This window comes from Triticum aestivum, chromosome 3B (genome assembly GCF_018294505.1).
Source record: "Triticum aestivum cultivar Chinese Spring chromosome 3B, IWGSC CS RefSeq v2.1, whole genome shotgun sequence".
NCBI classification, from domain to species: domain Eukaryota; kingdom Viridiplantae; phylum Streptophyta; class Magnoliopsida; order Poales; family Poaceae; genus Triticum; species Triticum aestivum.
Window position 1 is genome coordinate 751,100,766 of NC_057801.1, and position 21,856 is coordinate 751,122,621.

The following is a 21,856-nucleotide window of genomic DNA, read 5'->3' on the forward strand; positions in this document are numbered from 1 at the left end:
GCTTGTTTTCTGGAAACCATTGACTAAGTAGAATATATCAATATATGAGCGTCTGGCGAGCGAAACCTGTAGCTGCAAAGCTAAGGCCGTGTTCTCCTTTTTTTTTTGAACTTCATCTACGATTCCTTTTATTTTTTGAGAAAACACCCAGAATATATTAAGCAGGAATAGTAGAGTTTACATGGCCCCGGGCCCCAGAAACCAGGTATTATGCGCATCGACATTTGAATCCCTTCCTTAATGACGAAAAGAAACTTCACTAGCTTCACTCTTTAACCTTCGTATCTCCTTGATAATCATTGCATTCTCGCCCATTGATCCTTATTCGATGCTTCTTATAACATTTTCACTGTCCGACGCAATAACCGCCTTTGCTCTTCCTTTTACTCTCTCGTGGAAGAAACAGAAATATCCGCAATTCGTACCTCGGCCTGCAGTACTTCGTGGGCCATATCGGCAATCCAGTACAGGCTTTCCTCGGCCCGGATTCCCTTTGCTCTTCCTTTTACTGTCTCGTACAAGCTTGCCCGCTTATTCTACCGCTCCGCTGTGTCTGGGGACAGCAGCTACACTACTAGGATGGACGTGTCCACCATTGGAGTCAACCGGCATTGGCATGAGATGGCGGCCCAACCGCCATACCCTATCATGTTGTAACAAACATCAACCTTCTTCAGAGGCTCCTTGCTATGGGCGGTCTCCGAGGATTTGCTTGGATATGTTGCATGGTGTTTCCTTCGCTTCGGCTTGGAGGACGAGGAGTTGTGGTCATGCCTCTGCCTCCCTATCACCCAACGTCCGATAAGACCATGACTAATTTTCTTGGACTGTGTCGGGAACTAGTTGTAGCTCGTGTGGGTGCCACAGTCGACATATGGACGTGCAACCGCACTAACCATCCGAAATGGGATATGCGCTGCAAAGTCAGTGCCATGGAGTTCGGGTTAGCGTCTCTATCTCCCATTGTAGTGTTTGATTGTGTCATCATGTTCAAAGACAAACTATTGTGTTGTCTTGAACGTTGTTCGCATGAAGGAGTTGAGGTATCGTAATCCAAACACATGCGCGGTTGAACTTGAGCACGTAAGGTTGCGTTTCTCCTCCTTTGATGTAATCCCGTATGCCCAATTCTAATTCCAGTCTAGGTGAACATCATACTTGATTTCATTGCTTTTAGCAACCCATTGCATAACCCTCAAAAAAAAAGCAACCCATTGCATATGCTACATGATGTTGAACTGCAAAAACATTTTATATTATGGTATAGAGGTAGTATTACTGAGTCACTGCTAAGAACCATACAAGTTTTATGCAAATACTAAATGGATGAGCAGATATTTGATCAATCTGTTGTTGATTTCTACCGAAAACAGTTTCTAAGTTGACTGAGCTATAGACACTTCTATTTTATTCCATTGGAAGTTACTGTACACATTTCAGGAAATGCACTCAGGCTTACCTTAAACAAACAACACTAACCATTCAAATAAAACCTACGCAACATCAATGGCACGAACTTGGGCCTCAACGTGATCGCCACCGGTCAAGCTGGGGGCAGGAGGGAAATTTCAGCGCGTCATCGGATCCTTTAAGTTTCAAATCAATGTGCATCTCTTGCGACACACGAACCATGCATGGTAGTAGAAGAAACCAAGCGACTGGTCTCCCCATCATCCATCTTCTCACCGAACTGCAAATAATTTTGTATGTGAAAGTCTCTCATATCTAATCCATCAGGAGCAAGAACAATTAGGATTTCTATCGCTCTTTTTAAGTTTTGACATATCACATTACTTGATAGACAACTTACACGACTACACATAATATTCCTCAGCTGATCTGGTTTTGTTTGGATGTCCAACCCGAGCCTTGTGCATGTTGGTCTCTGATGGCAGACTCGCCCCTAGGGCTTCACCGCTGGACGTGTCCTCCCAGTCGAGGCTGCTCGTTGCCGTTATATTGTCAAATTCCACGGGGATCCCGCCCTCGGGCGGCCACATGAATGTAGGTTTCACAAGCGGTACCTCCGGCGGAGGTACCGATTTGGCCAGGACTTGCACCACCTCGGCCATGCTTGGCCGGTCAGATGCATTTGGGTTGCTGCAAGCCAGCCCAAGAAGTAGCAGGCGAATGGCGCCATCGGCATCAAACTCTTGTGTGGAAATGACTCTGTCGTCCACCGCTTGGAGCAACCTTCCCTCCTGGTGAACCCACCAGACCCAGTCGGTGAGCGGTTGAAGCGTCGCATCATCATGGCTGGCAGCAAGTGCCCGTTCTCCGGTGACGATCTCTAGGACCAGCACCCCAAAGGCGTATACATCAGTCTTGCGAGTGGCCTTGTGGCAGACTGAGTACTCTGGCGCGATGAAGCCCCAGGTGCCGGCGACACCCACGTCTGTGTAGGAGTTCTTATTCAAGGTGACAATGCGGGCAAGGCCGAAGTCACCAAGGCGACCACGAAAGGAAGAGTCGAGCATGATGTTGCTTGCTTTGATGTCGCGGTGGAGCACCATGTGTTCGTGCTCGTGATGCACGTAGTGAAGACCTGCGGCTATATCCATGATGATGTTGTACCGGGTATTCCATCCTAGGATGCGGCGCTGGAGAGGAGCGTTTTGCTCGAAGAGGTGCTGGTCCACGCTGCCATTGAGCATATATTCGTAGATAAGCAGGAGCTCGCCTTTCTCGTAACACCAACCTGGAACATCATATTATAGCAACCGGACATGTTAAAACAACAATCCTATTGGTACGTACTACTAGCTACGACATAATATTTACATACTGTGAGAGGAAATGCGTGGGATAAAAAATGTGGAACTAACGGCCATCTATTTGAACTAGCATGTAGGAATTTCATAAAACTAATTCGTAGAAATAACACCGCTCATGCTAAAATTATGTGAACAGAAGTGCTAGACCTACGAAAAGTATCTACCCTTAAATTTCAGAGTGGGCCCGCACCCCAACTAATGACGAACGGAAAGCTGCCAAATCCACCCCGTACCCCCCCTCCTCCCCCCCCCCCCCAGTACGTAGGTGTAGCAAAGCTCTCATGTGAATATGAGTACTATTTTTCTCTAGGCGACTAATGTATCTCTAGTATATCCCAGTCGATTTCAGTAAGGATTTTATTGAAAATTTTAACTTTAAGGCATTTCAATTTCTAAATCCATAGTTTTCTCAGTTCGGTTTCTAAAAACCATACTCTGGTTTCTCAAATACTGTAAAGAACACGGTATTGAGGATCTTCGATTTAACGTTGTGGTAATTGTTGAAAACAAACACAGCAAAGTTATTTAAATGGTGGTTTCTACAAGAACCATAGTTTGCACAAAATACTTCAAAAAAAAGTGGGCTCCCAAATGCAGCCTTAATGTTGTAAAGTGAGGTGTACAGCTAGCAAGTCTCCTCGATAAAGCGAGTAGTTTGAAAGTCTTCCTCGACATATACCCAATAAGTTTTACGGACACTATATTGTTTCTTTAAAACAAAGCTTACAACTTAGCCCTCAATAGGTTAGATTCGATGTGGTGGAACCTACTACCTGAATTCAAGTTCTAGACTTAGCACAGATTCTTGTTTGTATGGATTTATTCTAGACTTCCACTATTATTCTTCCAGTGGTATAGCGTGCCCATCAACCAATGGCAAATAGAGGTACAAATTAGATGGTGGGTTCAAAGTTAACTGTGATTAGACTAAACATTTAGGAAACCACTTGTAACTCTGTCTCCTCATTCCCAATTCCCCAAACATATTTATCTTCAACCAAAATTTAAATTTGTTTTAAAAAATAGCCATTATCTCCTAACCTCTAGTGAAAATAAGCTCAATTTTTTCTGGATTACGGCTAGGTAGTAGTAGTAAAAGAATGGATTTAACTTAATACTACTACTCATCCCAACCAAGTTCCCCAGTTGGTCTATTAACCCGCGGGGATTTTTTGGATGTTAATTTAGATGGAAGTGCAGGATTTATCATCTAACGAAAATGCTCCTTCGCATATTTCTTCTTGTCCTTACACTAGTCTAATAACTCACTGAAATTGCCCTTGTTGATGGAAGGGGAAGATTCATCATGAACACGAAAAAAATCATCATGACCTTACACAATCCAATGGTGTAGTTAGAAGGACTTTATAAGATCGATATCTCATTCTCCTTGCTATACACACGGAAATTGGTAGCCATACTTTCCCGTGGAATGTTGAAATCATATCAATCGCCTAACAGTGTTTTGCTAACTAGATTGACTACGAAAATGTTTTACAAAATTAGGCAGACCTGTTGTTCAGTGAGTGTAACCATATTTTGTAAAAAACATCATTTCCAAATCTAGTGGTGCGCAGGTGATGGTTTCATGCTAAGATAGCAACATAAGCAAAAAGTAGCCCTCTTTTCCACACTATATTCCAAGCAATCAAACTTTTCCAAAACCAACCAGGTTGAAAAGATATGCAAATATCACCATCCTTTGTCCTCTTGAATTTATGGAAATGGTTTTTTTGCCAAAAAATAAACTCTTCTCACAACATTCTAATTTTAGGGGCATAATCTTTATTGGTGTTCTAAGTCCCGAATTAGGTATAAGAGTTGGATCAACTTCCAGTATATGTTCTCTAGGTTGGCTTGTACTCTCACCAAATGTGGTACCATTGCTCTCATCAATTGGGGGACCAACACTACTAGGGAAAAGCTTATACACAGGATCTTACCAGTAGCGCGTTTTAAAATAAGGCGCTGCTGCAATGTAGCAGTAGCACGCTCCAGCAGAACTCGCTGCTGAAATAAAAGTAGCAATAGTGCGCCTCCTCTAAGACGCCCTACTGCTATAATTCCCACGACCCCGCCTCGAAGCTAGTTCTAGCAGCAACGCATTAATTCAAAGTGTGCTACTGCTAGGTAGTTTAGCAGTAGCACCTTTACCTATAGCGCGCTACTGCTAAAACTAGCTATCTCCCACCACCCACGCTCCCCTCTATCCGATCCACTCACACTCACACTCACTCGATCTCCCCCTCAACCGCCCTGCGCCGGTCCTCCCCCGCCGGCCGCCGTCTCCCCCGCCAACCGCCGTCGCCTACCCCTCCCCCTCTGTGGCACCGTCACTTCCTCCTCCTCGCTAGACTCGGTACCGCCCTCCTCCTCCGTCCTCCCTCGACTCGCCGCCGGCCGGCCCCTCCTCTCTCCGCCCTTCCTCCTCCGTCCTACTCTCTCCTCCATCCTCTAGTCGCCCCTCCTTCTCCCTCCTCCCTCCTCCCTCCTCCATCCACAACCCCTCCTCCCTGCTACATTTTGATTTAGTAGGCTAGTTCATATGCAACATTTTGGTTTAGTTCATATGATTTAGTTGATTTAGTAGGCTAGTTGATTTAGAACATTTTGTTTTAGTTGATTTAGTAGGCTAGTTGATTTAGTTGATTTATAGAACATTTTAATTTAGTTGATTTAGTAGGCAAGTTGATTTAATAGGCTAGTTGATTTAGTTGATTTATAGAACATTTTGATTTAGTTGATTTAGTACGCTACTTCATAGCTCTGAAGATTTGGCACCACGTAGCTAGATCTTAGGATTATAATTGTCCATCAAATTGCTTCTCGCGGAAGAAGAATCAAATTGCTTCTCGTGGAAGATTTGGCATTTGCCGGCTAGCTATTGGTTCTATTTTAGAAGGTGTTAGTAAGCTATAAAAATATAACTGAAGAAGAACCAAAAAAATCACATGCTACTGTTTTTCTTTCCTGTGAAGTGGATCGTTAATCCTTTGCTCATATTGCTTTAGGAAAATGGCGCCACCACCACCACCACCACCATGTTGACTGTGCAAGTCAAGGTGCGCCAGCAGCTTTGCAACTGGCAAGCTGTTTGGCATCTACTTCCAGCCGAGTTTTCGTCATGTGGCGGTAAGAAATTATATGAAATGTAACAACTATTTTATTTTTAGTGTTGGCATTACTACATTGTGTCATTTTGCTTTTTTACACAGATCGTCCATGCAATGTGAGATTGAAATTTAACAAGCTGACATGAGACACTGTGACATTTGAGGCTCCTGGGGGGCGTACACTACGGAGGTCGAGAAAGGACGCAATATATCGCAGATTGGAGGAGATGGATGGGCTCGTTTCCTTGTTCGCATGAGTCTTACTGGTGGTGAGTTGATCAGCTTCTCCTTCAGAGCAGAAAGACCCAAGATGGCTGTCATTTATATCAACCTGGTGGAAGATGATGAAGATGACGAAGATGATGAAGGTAATGAGGACTCACTCGATGAGGATGATGAGGACCCACTTCATGAAGCCATCGTAGCTCAAAGAATGAGGCTGAGCGAGGAGGAGGTGTGCAACCTATGGGACATAATTCTGCCACGTGCTGACTTTGTTGGGGTGTTTTCGTGACCCGCCTGACAAGTACCATGGTCGTTCGACATGATATGGTATGTTATACATACAAATGCAAATTATCCGATGATATGCTTAGTGTAGAGTCCAATGATATGTTGTGTGGAATCTAGTCGATGATATGCTTTAGTGTAGAGTCCGATGACATGCTTATTAGTGTAGAATCTAAGGAACTATTAATAGTGTAGATAATCCATATATACTTATTTGTAAGAGTATGTGCGAGGCTATTTATTAATTGATATATTTTCCTTATTCAGAAATTGGCAAAGAGCCTATCTGTGAGTTATGGTATCGAGCCTGATTAAGAAGGCTCAGCTGGACTACGCCTTACCGCAAGTGGCTCCGTCATAACCTGTACTTACCGCATGGATACAGACGGTCGCACACACTTAAACTCGGTTGGGTGGAAGAGATTCCTCGATGGCAAGAATCTTCATGTTGGACATGCCATCCTAATTACTATCAGGAACACCCACCGCCCAGGCTTGAGGATGATGATCGTCTTCGATATCATCTAGAACTACATATGTGTGCGTGGCTATATCATCTAGAACTACATATGATAATCGTCGTCGATATCATCTAGAACTACATATGATGATCGTCGTCGATATCATCTAGAACTACATATGATGATCGTCATCGATATCACCTAGTACTGCTTGAGTATGCATGTTGACTATATATGAAATTGTTATCTAGTACTCCCTCCGTTCCAAATTACTCGTCGTGGTTAAAACCACGACGAGTAATTTGGAACGGAGGGAGTACTACCTAGTACCTATAATGCTTTATAAAATTGATATCTAGTAGTACCTAATATCTGGAAATTGCAGTTTATTGAAACCAAAATAGGGTAGGAAGCGGGGGGGAAATGATGAAAGATATAGCAGTAGCGAGGGGCTAGGAAACCGCTACAGCTAACTAATAGTAGCGCGTTCTAGAAAAGCGTTGCTGATATAGTAAACCGTAGTAGCGCGGGTGCACACCGCGCTACTACTAACAGCTAGTTGTAGCGCCGTAGTAGTAGCGCGGCTGCCCGCGCTGCTGATAGCCTCAAAACCGGTGCTACTACTAGGGTTTTCCCTAGTAGTGCAATGCTCTCATTTGGGTTCGCTGCAAAAGTGATTATGCTCATGATAGTTAAGGGAACGATATCTAGATTCAAATTAGTTGTGCAAGGTACGATGCAATGCTCCCGACTCCCCTGTCATTCATCGACTCCTGCCTGCCTCTAAGGGTTTGCAAGTCGATACATGCGGTCGTGTGCCACTGGTTGTGTGTAGATGTGTGGGAAACTGGCTGCGGTTGTGGAACAATCGTGTGCATTTTCTTATCCAATTAGAGCAACTCTACCGTAATCGCCATATTTGCTCAATCGTTATAATAACTGTCAATATGGTGATTTTGACCCATAATGGCACTCTAGCAGAGTCGCCATGCATATGCCTATGGGTGGCCATAATTTATGGATCTCACTTTTGAAACAAGCTCCTAGCATCCAAATATGAAGGTTGTGGAGGCCCCGTTTAGGGCCTGCCCATATCCAACCGCTGGGAGGAAAGTTTCATCTTCTTTCTCCTTGTCCCACGCACGTGATTTGAAGCATACCGGCCTACCACGTACCAGTGATGACGGGAACCCAACCATAATGCCATGGCTGCTCCCTCAGGTTCTCATGGTGGCTCGCCGGATGGATGAAACGTGGCATGATCTCCTGGATTGAGTGTGAGCAGCGCGGAAGGTGCCTTGTGAGCACCCAGGAAGTGTCCGAATAGGTCATGACAGCTCAACGGGAGACGTGACCCGTGAACGCTCGCTGCCAGTCGCCTTAACATCGCCTCCTTAATTGCACCGTCCTCCCCCTTCTCTACCCAATCTCTATGATGCATCCCTTTTCTCTATCACTTGCCTCCAATTGACCACCCACTTCCTCATCAAGGGCAGAACCAAAGGAGCTCCCCCTCATCTTCAATTTTAGGGTGAGGTGGAGGAGGAGAGGACAGATCCCCTTGCCCCATTATGGGCTAAGTTAGTAGAGTCTATTGTGTAGACAAGTTGGTGTGTTTCCTCGTTGTGCAATGATTCCTCCTCCGTGGAGGAATATGACTGGGATGAAGATGAGGATATTGCCATGATCATGCTTGCTATTGTCCGAGGACCAGCTCAGTTTTGGGACCAATATATCGTTTGTACATCCCGACTGTTGTCATGATCTTGCACAATATGGGAAGGGTGGTGTATCCACTTAGGATAGAAGGCTGTATTAAAAAAATTCTTCAAGCTCACCGAGAAATTTGAGTCACATGTACTCATGAAATTCTTCAACAAGATCTCATCAAGGAGTGGTGGAGGTGGAATGTGCAACAAGACCACTAGTTCTACTTCTATCTTTCATGTTATGTTTGATGATCAATTTATTGAATTTGATGACAAATGGTTTCCCCCTGCTTTATATTATAAAGCAACCACACAATACAAGAAGCATGCTGGGGCCGCAGCACAACGAAGCCCAAAAGAAACAAGAGAAAGAAAGAGAAACAAATGCCGACACCGACAGCTTGACGAAACAAAGAAGACCCGCAACCGCTGGTCCCCTCGGAGATTTCCCACCACGCTCCAAGCACACTGAAGCATTGTGTACAAAGCAACACCTTCAATAAGGAAAGCGACAATGCTGCTGCCGCTGCCTGGACAAGTCCTAGGGTTTCCCTCGGTATGCGAAGGGCAGTGAGGAGGGGGTTATACCCAAAGCCCTTCAGGAAGGAACGGCGGTGCCCGCAGGCGTCACCCCATCGATGCCGGATGAGTCAACAGGGATTTCTCATGACTCCCAACCCTTCCAACCCTCGCCACCCCATCGGTGCCGGACGAGTCAACAAGGATTTCTCATGACTCCCAACCCTCGCCACCCCGGACGACCCGAGTGCTCCACCAAACCAACCGCCCACCAACGTGCACCACCGCAGTCTTGGAATTCACCTCGTCGCCAACCCGAGGCCATCGGCACGAGGCCAAGAAGAAGAAGAAGGGAACAACGAACCCGGGGGCACTAGCAAAGCAGCCGAGCAGGAGGGGACTACCTCCACGCCGGTGCGGAAGCCGACCGGATGCGACATCCGGGACAAACCAGGCCACCATCGTCCTAGTCGGGCCTAGGCCACCACTGGCCCAAATGGGCCCACAAAGTCCCCCCGCCATGCTACAGCACACCGACTGCCAACACCGTCACCGCCGCTCAGAGAACGTTGTCGCCCCGCCTCGACCTCCAGGGAGCCTCGCCGTCGTGTAGAGAGCCGTCAGCCCGCCCGAACCCAGATGGGGCCTAGCGGGCGTCGCCGACCGAGCCCCCGTACCACCGCGCCACCCTGCAGCCAACGGCCTCGCTGCCGCGCCTAAGGCACCAGAGGCCGCGGGAACCACCCCAACAGACCGCCCCCAGGAGGAGCCCCCCCCCCCCCCCGGTTGCGCGCCTGAAGAAAGACCAGGCTGACGCCGCTAGCACCGCGTGAGCAAGGCCCCGACGGACCGCGGCGGCAGCGAACAGAGAGCATCGGGTACAGACTATGTTCCGTTCCCAATTAATTAAATTTTGGGTTTTATGTTGATGAACTATGTAATAAAAACCATATGATCTAATCCTGAAAGTGGAAGAGTTGGCACCTACCGAAGGGGTCTTCCCCACATCGAATCAATGACAAAATAGCTGTATTGAGATTAAGTATTTTTTTTGTTTATCTGTTTCGGATTTATTTGACATGAGTTCGATATTATTTTAGAGAATTGCATATTCGCAATTATGTGTGGTAGAAGTAGAAGCTCAAATTAAGTTATGCTATAAGCAAAAATAAATTTGTCTAACTAAATCTTCTCTCCCCCTCACCAAAAACTGAATTTTGGTAGCCAAAATTTTGGTCTGTTGTTGGAGATGCTCCAAGAAACTAAAACGGTTGTACGGCAAGTTTGTCTGTGAAGCAACTATGATGACCTGGCTTATATCATAAGAAATCAGAAACTTGGCAGTTTTAGCGAACTTAGAGTAAGAACCGTCAACATCTCAAGTACACTTATTTTTCTGGTGTATGATAGAGATTGGAACAACTTGATTGGAATGGGTTCACCTAATGAGAACGACATTTCATTTTGACTCAGTATTATGCTTCTGTATTGACTTATTACTAGCAAAAATAAAAAAGATCAAAAAGGATCAAATTGTTTTCTTTTGAGCAAGTATATCTCACTCATGAGTATTATTGTTGTGACATAGACCTAATAATACCTTGAAAAATGTTTGATTTATCATGTTTAACATTACTGTAATCTATACCTATACTATTTACAGACTCCCAAGAAATTACCACGTTAATTAGTAAATAGGAGCCGTTAATCTCGGTGGGACCAAGTTATTACGGTCTGGATTAACCCATGCAACTCTTTTATGGCTTAATGACGCACCATATAGGCTTGCTTATATGGAGGTTGTCCGATTGGGTATTATTAGAGGTGATGTAAGAAGTATGTTATGCTTAGACATATGAAGTCCCAAAGAAGTATCAATGGATGCAAAAAACTGTAAATAAAGTTATGTGTCCCTTCCATTGCCATACATACGTATTTTCCCAAGTTTGCTAGAGTTATTTTTTTTTACAAAAGCTAGAGTTAATAGTGAGTTAGATTTTTGTAACTCTGTCTCCTTGCTGTGTACTGACATGCTTGTGTGGCTCCTCTTCTTGTAAGGAATCATGATTGTTAAGGGATTTATTGTCTTACTTTTGTAGATGTACCATTCCACTGAAATTTAGTGTGCCAGACTGGTTCAAGCCCTTCTTGGAAGACACGGTTTAATTCATCAGCTTATGCTTACAATTCTGATCGAATAAGCCATGTCCATATATTTATGGAATTCTCTACCAGTCTATCGTCAAAATAGACGGGCGCAGCAACGCGCGCCATCAGGATCTAGTAAGAAATCAGAAACTAGGCAGTTTTAGCGAACTTAGAGTATGAACCGTCAACATCTCAAGTACACTTATTTTTCTGGTGTATGGTAGAGATTGGGACAAGTTGATTGGAATGGGTTCACCTAATGAGAACGACATTTCATTTTGACTCAGTATTATGCTTCTGTATTGACTTATTACTAGCAAAAATAAAAAAGATCGAAAAGGATCAAATTGTTTTCTTTTGAGCAAGTATATATATCTCACTCATGAGTATTATTGCTGTGACATAGACCTAATAATACCTTGAAAAATGTTTGATTTATCATGTTTAACATTACTGTAATAAAATCTAATGCGGCGACCGAGTGTAAGAAGACATACCAACGAGCGGCACGATATTTCGGTGGCGCAGGCGGTTGATCACGTCGACCTCTGCGAGGAAGTCGTCGTAGCACTGGTCTGGATTACGTGTGAACTTCTTCACCGCTACCTCCACCAGCTGGCATGTCTTGCCTGACCGGAGACGGAGCGTTCCCCTGTACACTGCGCCGAACCCGCCTCTGCCTAGCTTCCTTGCCTCGTCGTAGTTGTTGGTGGCCTTCCTGATCGTCGCGTACTTGAACTCCTTGGGCGTGCCCGGAAGCCGCCGAAGAGCATCTGACAGCTTCAGCTCCATCTTCAGGGCCTTGTACCTCAGGTTGAAGTAGAAGGCCGCGACAGATATCATGATTGCGGTGGCGGCAACAGACCCAAGAACTGCAGGCAGCACAACCTTCCATTGTCCGACGGCTCGGTCATCCGAAAGCTTTTCGACTGTCAAGTTCCAGCTCAGGATACTATGGAGCTCGTGGCCTTCCCCCGTCGACGCCGTGAAACCGATGTATGCTCGCTGGGGGACGTGGCTGCTCATGTTGAGGGACGCGTCAAGGTAGGCCTTGTCAGGCTTGGGCAGACCATTGACGGCCACGTACACCCATATGTGGTGTCCGAATCCGTTGTAGTCGATCCACACGGTGTAATCCACCGTCTCCATCAGCGGCGCCAGGGTGATGTTGTCGGGCTGCGGGAGCGAGGACAGCGAGACGACTACGTCGGAGACGACGCTGCCGATGTCAGAGGCCGATGTGCTTGTCATCGGGATCGTACTCGTTCTTGGAGGTGTCGAACTCGATGGCGACGAATCTGCCCGAGGCAGCGGCGGACTTTGAGATGATGTTGGTGAGACCGAGGAAACCACCATGGCTGCCGGGCGGAGGGCCGTCCAGGGAGGGGACGATGACGAAAGCAAGACCGTCGCCTTGTTTTAGCCTCTCCGCTCTGTAGAGGTTCATGGTGAAGGAGGTGTTGAAGGACGCGTCGTGCTTCACCCCGTTGGAGTCGACGCCCCAGAGCGTGATGGGTGATGGGAGGAGCACGGAACCTGCTCTGCCCTCCATCCCGATTGTGAGCACGAGGGCTCCCATTGTCATACCTGCGTCCCTGAGAATCGCCAATTTGTTTGCGCTATCACGGGGGAAGGAAGGGAAGCTGTAGGAGATGATGTCGTCCCTCTTATTCTCTTCACAGGTGCACGATGCCGCCCTGGAGCAAGGCATAGCCACAGAGCAAAGCAACACAGCCATGGCGAAACATGCAGGATATGGGAATACTTTTGTGGGCATCTTGCAGGAGCCAGGAGCCTAGAACAGGACCGTGGTATGACCGTATGACTGTATGAGACAGGTATGGCTTTATTTAGACATGTGTTCAGTTTTGTTTGTGCCGCTCGAAATTAGAGTCAAATCAACTGCTGCTTTTCATTCAGGTAAAAGTGTACATGGGTGATGGTTGGCGGATGGACTTCAAGCAGATACACTTTAAATGTTTCACCTGAATCCCGTCAACAGCGTCGCTGCGGCCTAGTGGATAGCGCGCGCAGCCGCAGACCTGGAGGTCGCGGGTTCGAATCTCCCTCGCGCGCGATTTTTCGTTTCGGTTATATATTTGTTTAATTCGCCGGAAACTTTCGAACTTTCCGAACAAGTCCGTGAAAAACTTGCGACCGAAAAAAAATCCTTCTCAATGGCGGTTTTCCTGCGAAAAAAATGGGCATTTACGTGATTACATATAAAGCCAAGGGGTTTTCTGCAGCCAAGGTGTTTTCTGCAAAGAATATGCCACGTCGGCACCTGACAGGCGGGCCCCAACGGTCAGATACACTGTCAATACGTATAAATCAGCGTTTTAGCCTTTTTTGCAAAAATTTGGACCAATGTTGGTACTGACACGTAAAAATTAGCAATCGTGATACCAATCTGCATGTGATGCCCGAATTGTGGTACTTCTGTGCAATTAACTCTATCTTTTGATTCCAATCCCCTGAGCCCTGATTTTTATACTTATTCCTAAAATTTCTCGGTTATTCGATATAGAAGATGGAAAATGCTCGAGTCTAGGAGTGATTTTGTTTGAGCTTCTGCACTTTTAGGTCAAAAAAAAATATGAACCCAAATAAACACCGAGCAATTGAAAAAAGTACTTCTTCCAATTGCACTAGGGAGTTGGAAGCATCGAAAAGGCGCTTCTAGAGTTTATATGGACGAGTATGCTCATAAATCGTGTTATCTAGGAAGAAAACACCACTCAAATTCTTAAATTCACTAAGCTCACAGGAGTAGGGCGAAGGGCCCATGAGAAAGGTATGGCTTTGGTTTTCCATCAGTAATACGTGTTGATTTTAAAATATTCCATGCTAGCATTTGTAAATTTGCAAACTGTTAAATTTGTTGAGAAAGTGTACTTCTCCGTCAAATCTTAGGAATTACAGAACACTTGGACCCACCTGGGTTTCTAAATGAAACATGTCCATCAGTACACAACCGATAGATAGTGGGCTACCATCTGAATGAGCTGAAATTGAGTTCTTCAGCCATCAGTCCCGGAAATCGGCTATAAGACAGAAAATGAATACCTGCAGCGGTTTGTTTGTTTCTGAAGGGAAATGCATCCTGCATCACTACTGCCCGGCACAACGGCACTGCAATGCAATTATTACGACTTTACGAGCCTCTTTGGCGAACAGGTCTTCCACATAAATGTTACAGAGATTTTTCAGAATACAGTTTATTATTGCAGTGAACCATAGCATTGCCATGTCTAAGGTAGCAATATCATAATGTCATGTGTCATGCTCAGGACGGAGGAGGGCATAGCAACTGTTTATTAAAATGGCATGACTCTGCCAAAGCAGTGATACAATGTATATAGTCTCACACCTGTCCGATCTCTAGGCTAGCAATTTTTCTACCAGTAATATGTGTAGATTTTACAATATTTCATCTAAGCATTTGTAAATTTGCAAAATATTACATTTGTAGACAAAGTGTACTACGTCTGTCAAAACTTAGATAATCAGCTACATCAATTTCACCAGGCTGAGGGTTGTCTTCCTTTTTTTTTAACATCAACTTTGCCTTGCGAAAAACAGTTAATTTGATTACCTCGCCAAACAGACATTATAGCTTCTTTGGTGAACATTTTGCAGAATATGTTCATTTATTGCTGTAAGTCATGACATTGACATGTCTAGCAATATCATAATGTCATGTGTCATACTCAGCAGGACATACGAGGGGATAGCGATTATTTATTAAGAACACACGACTTTGTCAAAGTGGAAACGCGATGCATAGTTGCATCGCTTCACACCTACCCGATGTTGAAAGATCGGAAGGAAAAATATGATAAACTTTCATTGGAAGCCCTATATAATAGTGGTGGTCTAGTTGGATGGAACAACAAATCCAATCAGACTTTTTCCCGGACAATCAACGGGGGTGCAGCCAGCCCACTTGTATTTTCTTATTGTGTTCAGTTGACCATACCGAAAGCTTGCACAACATTACACAAATCATTAGATTTAGGACAACGCTAACGCCCACACGTGTGGTGGGAGCCAAACCCGTCCACACGCTCTATAACACACAGACTACGTCATGTCATCGCATGCATGCATGTGGAATTTTTTTTTGATTTTCAATTTTTAATATGTTTTATCTCTTAAATGAAAAATTCAATTGAAGATCCGTTTTCACCATTAAATTCCTCGCGACGAGATCTTTGAAACTAGATCTCATATCAATATATTTCAACGATTTTTTTTTGGTTAAAAGTTGTCATGTCTATTGCACATGAATTGCCATGATGTTTACACTAAAGTTGCCATGTTATGTTTCAGCTATTTTTTTCTATATTAAAAAGTAAATTTTGACATATTATAAAACGGAGATTTAAAAAACTAGACTTGCTATGCACCATAAACTAAAATTGACATGATACATGCACTTAAAATTGCCATGGTTCATGCAAAAAAATAATTTCATGGTCAAAATACTGGAATTGCCATCATCAAAAACTAAAATTGCCATGATCTACAAACTAAAATTGCCACATGACAATTTTAGTGTAAACACCAAGGCAACTACAGTGTAAACATCATGACAACTTTTGGACAAAAAAATTTTTGTCGAAACATATCAACATGGGGTCTAGTTTTGAAGATCTCGTCGAGACGGATTTAATGGTGAAAACGGATTTTTAATTCGCTTTTTTAATTAGAAGATAAAATATTTTTAAGCAGAAAACCAAAAAGATTTCTGCTGATGTCATCTGTTCATACGTGGCAAAATGAGTGGTGATGGAGGCGTGTGGGCGATGTGCAAACGCCCACACGTGTGGGCGTTAGTTTTTCCGTAGATTTAATGCTCATTACAAATTTTTCTGAGCAACCTTAATTCTCATTAGAGCATCTTCAACAGATGATGCAAATAGGGCAAGTGCCCAATTTACTATTTTTAGAGCATTTCCATCAGATGATGTATTTGCAAATGGTGCTGCAAAAAATAGGGCAGCCTCATATTTTGGCCCAAACTGTCGTATATTTGCAGCAGCCACACGACTATCGCAAATACTCCTGCAACCACAACCTCTAACGCCGGCGGCGCCCCTAACTGGCTGACTCTGGCCACCACCACCACCACTGGCTCACCGCCCTGTGCGGACCCCCCCCCCCCCCCGATCTAACCGATTCGACCGCCACAACACCCCATTTGGCCATCACTCCTCCGTATTTGTCGCCGCTGCATCGACCGTCGAGTGAGGATGCCATCGCTCCGCGAGCACTAGGGCTTCCGTGACGTTTGCCTACTGCAGTTCGGACGCTATGTCGCCGAAATCTCATGTGACAGGTGGCGGATGTGGCTCGGCACCAATGACACACGAAGCTCGCCGTCCGCGCGTACGATCTCGCGGCTTGGAGTTTTCGTCAGCCGAGGTTCGAGCTCAACTTCTCGGATGTTCCAAGCATCAGGGAGGCAGAGTTTCTCGCTCCCGAGGAGCGTTTTGTGTCCCGTGAAGAGAAGAAAGACCCCCTAGTCTTTGACTAGAGCACCACCTATGGGAGTGGTACAATGGCTATGGCAAGGTTGGCCGAGGCTAATACGCACCATGTGGAGGCGGAGCACAAATACTTCGCTGGGAGGAACAGGACGCTCAAGAAGGATGACGGGGTAGGACCGTCATTGCTGATTAAGGTTGAGTTGGACAACGATGTTGAGTTGGACGATGTTGGCTGGGACATGGTCGGGCTCAAGAGTAGTTTTATGACAAGTAGTGTATCTATCGTCGACGTACTGTTATTTTCATGTTTGAAGTTAGAACTCAATGTTTAAGACTGAAAATTTAGTACTTTGAAATATGCAATGACCATGTTTATTTTGGTGCCCTGTTATTCGACTGCGATCGAACATTTTCTGCTGCCCAAAAACCTTCTAACTCATGACCTAAATCGAAATAATTCTGTAAAATCAGCACTACAGTGCTGAAAAATCTGGGAAACTTTCACACTTTTTTGATAATCTATTTAAAAATACAGTAGAAATTAAATTCCGTAAAATAAAACAGTTTGAATTCCTAACGTATTTTCAAATATAATTTTCAAACTTACCACTAGAGCTTCTGTAAAAATTTCTATGCACCTTGTTAAAGTTAAATCTAGCATAACAGTAAATACTTGGATCCTCCTACTTTAATTATTTGTTCATTTGTAAGTGTGAACTGTTCTTAGATTAGTCAGCTTGGTACCGTTGATTTTATATTTTCTTTTAATCTTATATGAATTTTTAAAATTTTGGTCAAAATTTAACAAAATAGGGGCTGAAATAAAATTTCTACTGTATTTTTAAATATGTTTGAAAAAAGTGTGGGATTTTCCCTGGTTTGATAGAATGGTAGAGTCGATGTTAGAGAATGTTTTCAATTTTCTCTTGACACTTCCAAATTTTGGTCATATTTTACAAAAAATGGGTGGTGAATTTTTACTGTATTATTAAATTTATTTGACAACAAAGTGTATAACTGTCCCGGATTAGTCAGCATGTGGTGCTGATTTTACTGATATTTTTAATTTTTTTTCTGGACACTTTGAATTTTTGGTCAAAATTTGACCCAAAAAGTTGGTCAAAATTCGGTTAAATACCTGACATGTATGCGATAGCCACCTTTAGTTCGGGATAATTTAAACGGAGGTGAGAGTTCAGGGTTATGTTCGGACCAATACTGAAATTCCGGGTTGTAAATTAAACTAGGGTTTGAGCTCAGAGTTAAAATATGCACTTCTTCCAATCTATAAACCAACGACCCATCGGATCATCCTATACTGTATGTGTACTTGTGAACGGTTAGCCACGACCACGACCCGATAAACCCTTCAGACCCTTTGGAGCCACTTGTCCATGGAGTGCAATCCTTTTGAACCATCATTGATGCACTAGGACACTAACTCACGCCACGGCTTCAACTCGCCCACCAGGCTCAACCAGAAGTTATCTTGCACCAATAGCGAGATTGAGTAGGCTCAAGTTGGGAATGACATACCACCTTATTTCTTGGGCACGCAAACGCTATCCCACGACACCATGCAATGTCAACCATGGACGTCATTATACTGTGTTGGGAAGGGCTGATCGATTTGGGCAGCGCAGTTTGCGCCGAACAAGATCCGAATCCTCGACGGAGCGCCAGATGACAAGGGATGCTGCACTGCAATCTCACTGACGAATTGGCTGAACCACGGTAAGGCCTGCATTTGGATTTGTTTGATTGGTCACAAATTCTAGAAAAAAACAGGTAAGAATAGCAGCGCTTAAAAGCCTACATTGCGCTTGTATTCCACACGACCAAATGACACAATTTTTTTAGCACAGTATAATAGCAAATGCTCACATACATGCACATATACTCACCCCTATAAAAACACGCACGCACATCCTATCCCTATAAGATACAATCACCGTATAAAAGCACACTCGCATACCCTACCCCTATGAGCACATCCGAGATACGAAACCGGCACAAACCGCACAATATAATCATGCTACAAGATTAAACATTGCCGGTGTGTATCCCACTGCCGGAACGTGTGGTGCTCGTTGTGTAGGTGCTAGAATGCGTGGTGCCTGCGCCGTAGGTCCCACCGCTACCGCTGCTGATGGTCGTTGTTCCAGTTATAGATTCAGATAAGAAGCTGTCAACCGGCGAAACAAACATGGCAACAGGCATCTTGGCGGGCAGGCTCGGCAACGGTGCCTCAGTCCTCAGCACGTTCATCGCCTGCCTTATGGACGGTCTCAGGCTTCTATTAGGGTGTGTGCACCAAAGCCCGACGATTATCACACGCTGGATCTCTTGGCTGTCAAGCTCGTCATTTAGTCGATGATCTACTGCGTCAAGGATCCTTCCAGCGCCATATAATTCCCAAATAAATTGCACTAGGTGCATGGTGCATGCTTCATTTCCCCGCAGGACCAGGAGCGGGCGCCGGCCGCAGGCAATCTCGAGGATGACCACGCCGAAGCTGTAGACGTCAGACTCGGTGCTGGCTCTTCCGGAAGCCATGCTCTCCGGGTCCATGTAGCCCATTGTTCCGGCGAGCATAGTGGTGTGTGATCCTTGCCCGTGTTGCACGAGTCTTGCCAGCCCAAAATCACCGAGCTTCACATTGAAGGATGCATCCAACATCAAGTTGCTTGGCTTGATGTCTCGGTGCAGAACACATTGCTCCCAGTCCTGATGCAGGTATAAAAGGGCAGACCCTATGCCAAGAACTATCTCATACCTATTATAAAGATAAACAAGGCATCACACTAGAAATCTCATCCAAGGTGTGGAGTAAGGCAGTAAGCAGATGTACATTAGTTGTTGTGCGGATACCTGAGTGGCCATGATAGGACGGTCTCCGGGTTGTGAATGTGAGTATCGAGGCTGCCATTCGGCATCAGCTCATAGACAAGCAAAAGCTCACCGCCGCCGTGGCACCAACCGATGAGTCGCACGAGGTTGCGGTGCCTTAACCGGCTTATGATTGTCACCTCGGAGACGTACTCCTTCTTCCCCTGTTGAGAAGTCTTTGAAACTCTTTTTACTGCAACCTGAAGGTCATCATCCTTCAAATACCCGTGGTACACTGACCCGAAGCCCCCGTGGCCGAGTTTCCCCTCATCGGAGAAATGCTTTGTGGCGATAGCGAGCTCCTTGTAGCGGAACCTCCTGGGCCCCATGCCCTGATCGAACTCCTCTTCCATGGGCTGCTCGTCGAACAATTGGTTTTCTTGCTCTCTCGCTGACTTCTTTTGCCTCCTACGGCGCAAACCAAACCAAAGAGACATACCAGCGATGATTGCGAACGCGATGGAGCTGGCTGAGGCGCCCACTATCAGCGCGCTTCTCCTGCTGCTAGCCGGCACGGTTGAGGAGGGTGATGGTGAAGCTAATTACCAAAGGAAACACCGCGACAGAAGGTATAACTTTTCATTTCACTGATTAAATCGTACTCCTACTTCGCACGAAGATACTCAATGCAAATTACCTGGTGGCAGTGGTGTGGGTGTGACTGATGTCCGTGGCGATTTAGGCTGCTGCGGCGGCTCGGCTACTGGAAAGATGGTGATGGGTATGGGGATGCCTACCGAGTACCGCATGTAGCAGCTATACCCCATGGAGCCTCTATATGTTCTGTTTATAAGTTTCCACACTGACCATAGGCTTGAATAAGCTTGAAGATGACCATTGAAGCAGCTGGTGCACTGACTGGCGTTCAGGTCTCTCGTGCACTGTGCCATGCCGTACATCTCCTGCTCCATACCTTGCGAGTCTATGTACCGCTCGCTTCCGTTCGCCAACCGGAGGGAGGAGCTGCCAGCCTCCACCGTGAGTCGGCTCATCAGCTTCCATCGAGTAGCGTTCACGCTTGGCGCCGCGTCGAACACCTCGGCGTTGGCTGCCCCGTCGTAATCATTCATGACAAAAGTGTCAAGGCTCGCGACGGAGAAGAAGGACTGGTTCGAGTACCGCAGCACGCACACGACGTCGTACCAGGCCCTCGCCACCCGGCTGAACGGGCACGCCTGCTGTATGCCGGCGGTTGCGGCTCTGATGCAGTTCTGGCAATTGGTCCAGTTGCCGTCGGCGTAGCACATAACGAGGCCGAAGACCTTGTCAGGCGCCTCGCCAGCCGTAAGGCTGGCGAAGCCGCCGTTGTCGATGGCGCTGACCAAGAGGCCATGCATGAGCTCGGCGAGGTTCACCTGGTACGGGCTGGCCATGGTGTAGTTGTCCTTGTTGGAGCAGTCAGGATAGTCCGTCGTGGAGAACTGGCCATGTAATCCGCTCAAGGAGGAAACTACTGAGAGGAGGACTAAAAGGAAGAGCCGAGCCATGGCCCATGGCTTTGCTCGACCAATTTTCCCGCTTTTAAGGATCCAGTTCCAACAGCTTTGACTTCTACATAGTACATACCCTCCGACGTGCACACATCACCCTCGCCGAGGTGAGTTCTTTTAATGTAAGACAAGGGCCGGACAAGTCCTTATTATTCCTTTCTGGGATCTTGCTGGAGATTGGTTGGAAAAAGATATTTAGAAATGTCGTGCTATGAACACCTCCATAGGACTGGTCAATGGACCAAGACATATTTTTCAATAAAGGATGCATTTTAATGGCTCAAACGAAACATCAAGAGAAAGAAAAATAATAAGCACACACTCGGCCTTTTTCATAGTTACTACCTCCACTACTAGAAAAACTATTTTACGTGAGACACATTAATCCCGATTTATAAATGAACCGGCACTAGTTGTATCATTAGTCCCGGTTCGAACAGCTATGCATTAGTCCCGGTTCATTTGTGACCTATAGTACCGGTTGGAGCGTAAATTGGGGGGGAGGGGGGGCGCTGCCACCCGCAGTGCACAATGTTTAGTCTCACCTCGCTAGTTGAGAGGAGCTCGCACCGGTTTATAAGCCCCGCCGTGGCTACTGTGTCAAGCTCCTCTCCAAGCAGGCCTTTGTGGGCCTATTGCAAGTCTTCTGCCCTGTGGGCCTACTGGGCCGTATGGGCCTGCATCCTGGCTCAACTAGAGGTTGGGTTTCTAGTCGTATGCAGGCCGTGCCGGCCCAGTAGGTGGGCAGTTT

At 45.6% G+C, this 21,856-nt stretch overlaps 2 protein-coding genes across 2 annotated transcripts; both read right to left on the bottom strand.

The window, feature by feature from the left end:
• Nucleotides 1–1,808: 1,808 nt before the first annotated feature.
• LOC123072188 (probable L-type lectin-domain containing receptor kinase S.7) lies at nucleotides 1,809–13,045 on the bottom strand. Its single transcript, XM_044495755.1, has 2 exons — nucleotides 11,732–13,045; nucleotides 1,809–2,698 (listed from the first exon to the last, which is right to left on the bottom strand). Exons 1-2 carry the CDS (start codon nucleotides 12,588–12,590, stop codon nucleotides 1,815–1,817), a joined length of 1,743 nt encoding a protein of 580 aa, XP_044351690.1. The 5' UTR covers nucleotides 12,591–13,045; the 3' UTR covers nucleotides 1,809–1,814.
• Nucleotides 13,046–18,769: 5,724 nt separating this feature from the next.
• LOC123067818 (L-type lectin-domain containing receptor kinase IX.1-like) lies at nucleotides 18,770–21,102 on the bottom strand. Its single transcript, XM_044490443.1, has 3 exons — nucleotides 20,253–21,102; nucleotides 19,598–20,153; nucleotides 18,770–19,502 (listed from the first exon to the last, which is right to left on the bottom strand). Exons 1-3 carry the CDS (start codon nucleotides 21,100–21,102, stop codon nucleotides 18,770–18,772), a joined length of 2,139 nt encoding a protein of 712 aa, XP_044346378.1.
• Between the last annotated feature and the right edge of the window lie 754 nt (nucleotides 21,103–21,856).

Coding starts and splice junctions, on each gene's coding strand:
- LOC123072188 (XM_044495755.1), bottom strand. CDS start 12,590: ATGGTGGTTTCCTCGGTCTCACCAACATCATCTCAAAGTCCGCCGCTG. Junction 2,699..11,731: donor AAATATCGTGCCGCTCGTTG/GTATGTCTTCTT, acceptor ATGATGTTCCAG/GTTGGTGTTACGAGAAAGGC.
- LOC123067818 (XM_044490443.1), bottom strand. CDS start 21,102: ATGGCTCGGCTCTTCCTTTTAGTCCTCCTCTCAGTAGTTTCCTCCTTG. Junction 20,154..20,252: donor ACCCACACCACTGCCACCAG/GTAATTTGCATT, acceptor TTTGGTAATTAG/CTTCACCATCACCCTCCTCA. Junction 19,503..19,597: donor GTCCTATCATGGCCACTCAG/GTATCCGCACAA, acceptor TCTTTATAATAG/GTATGAGATAGTTCTTGGCA.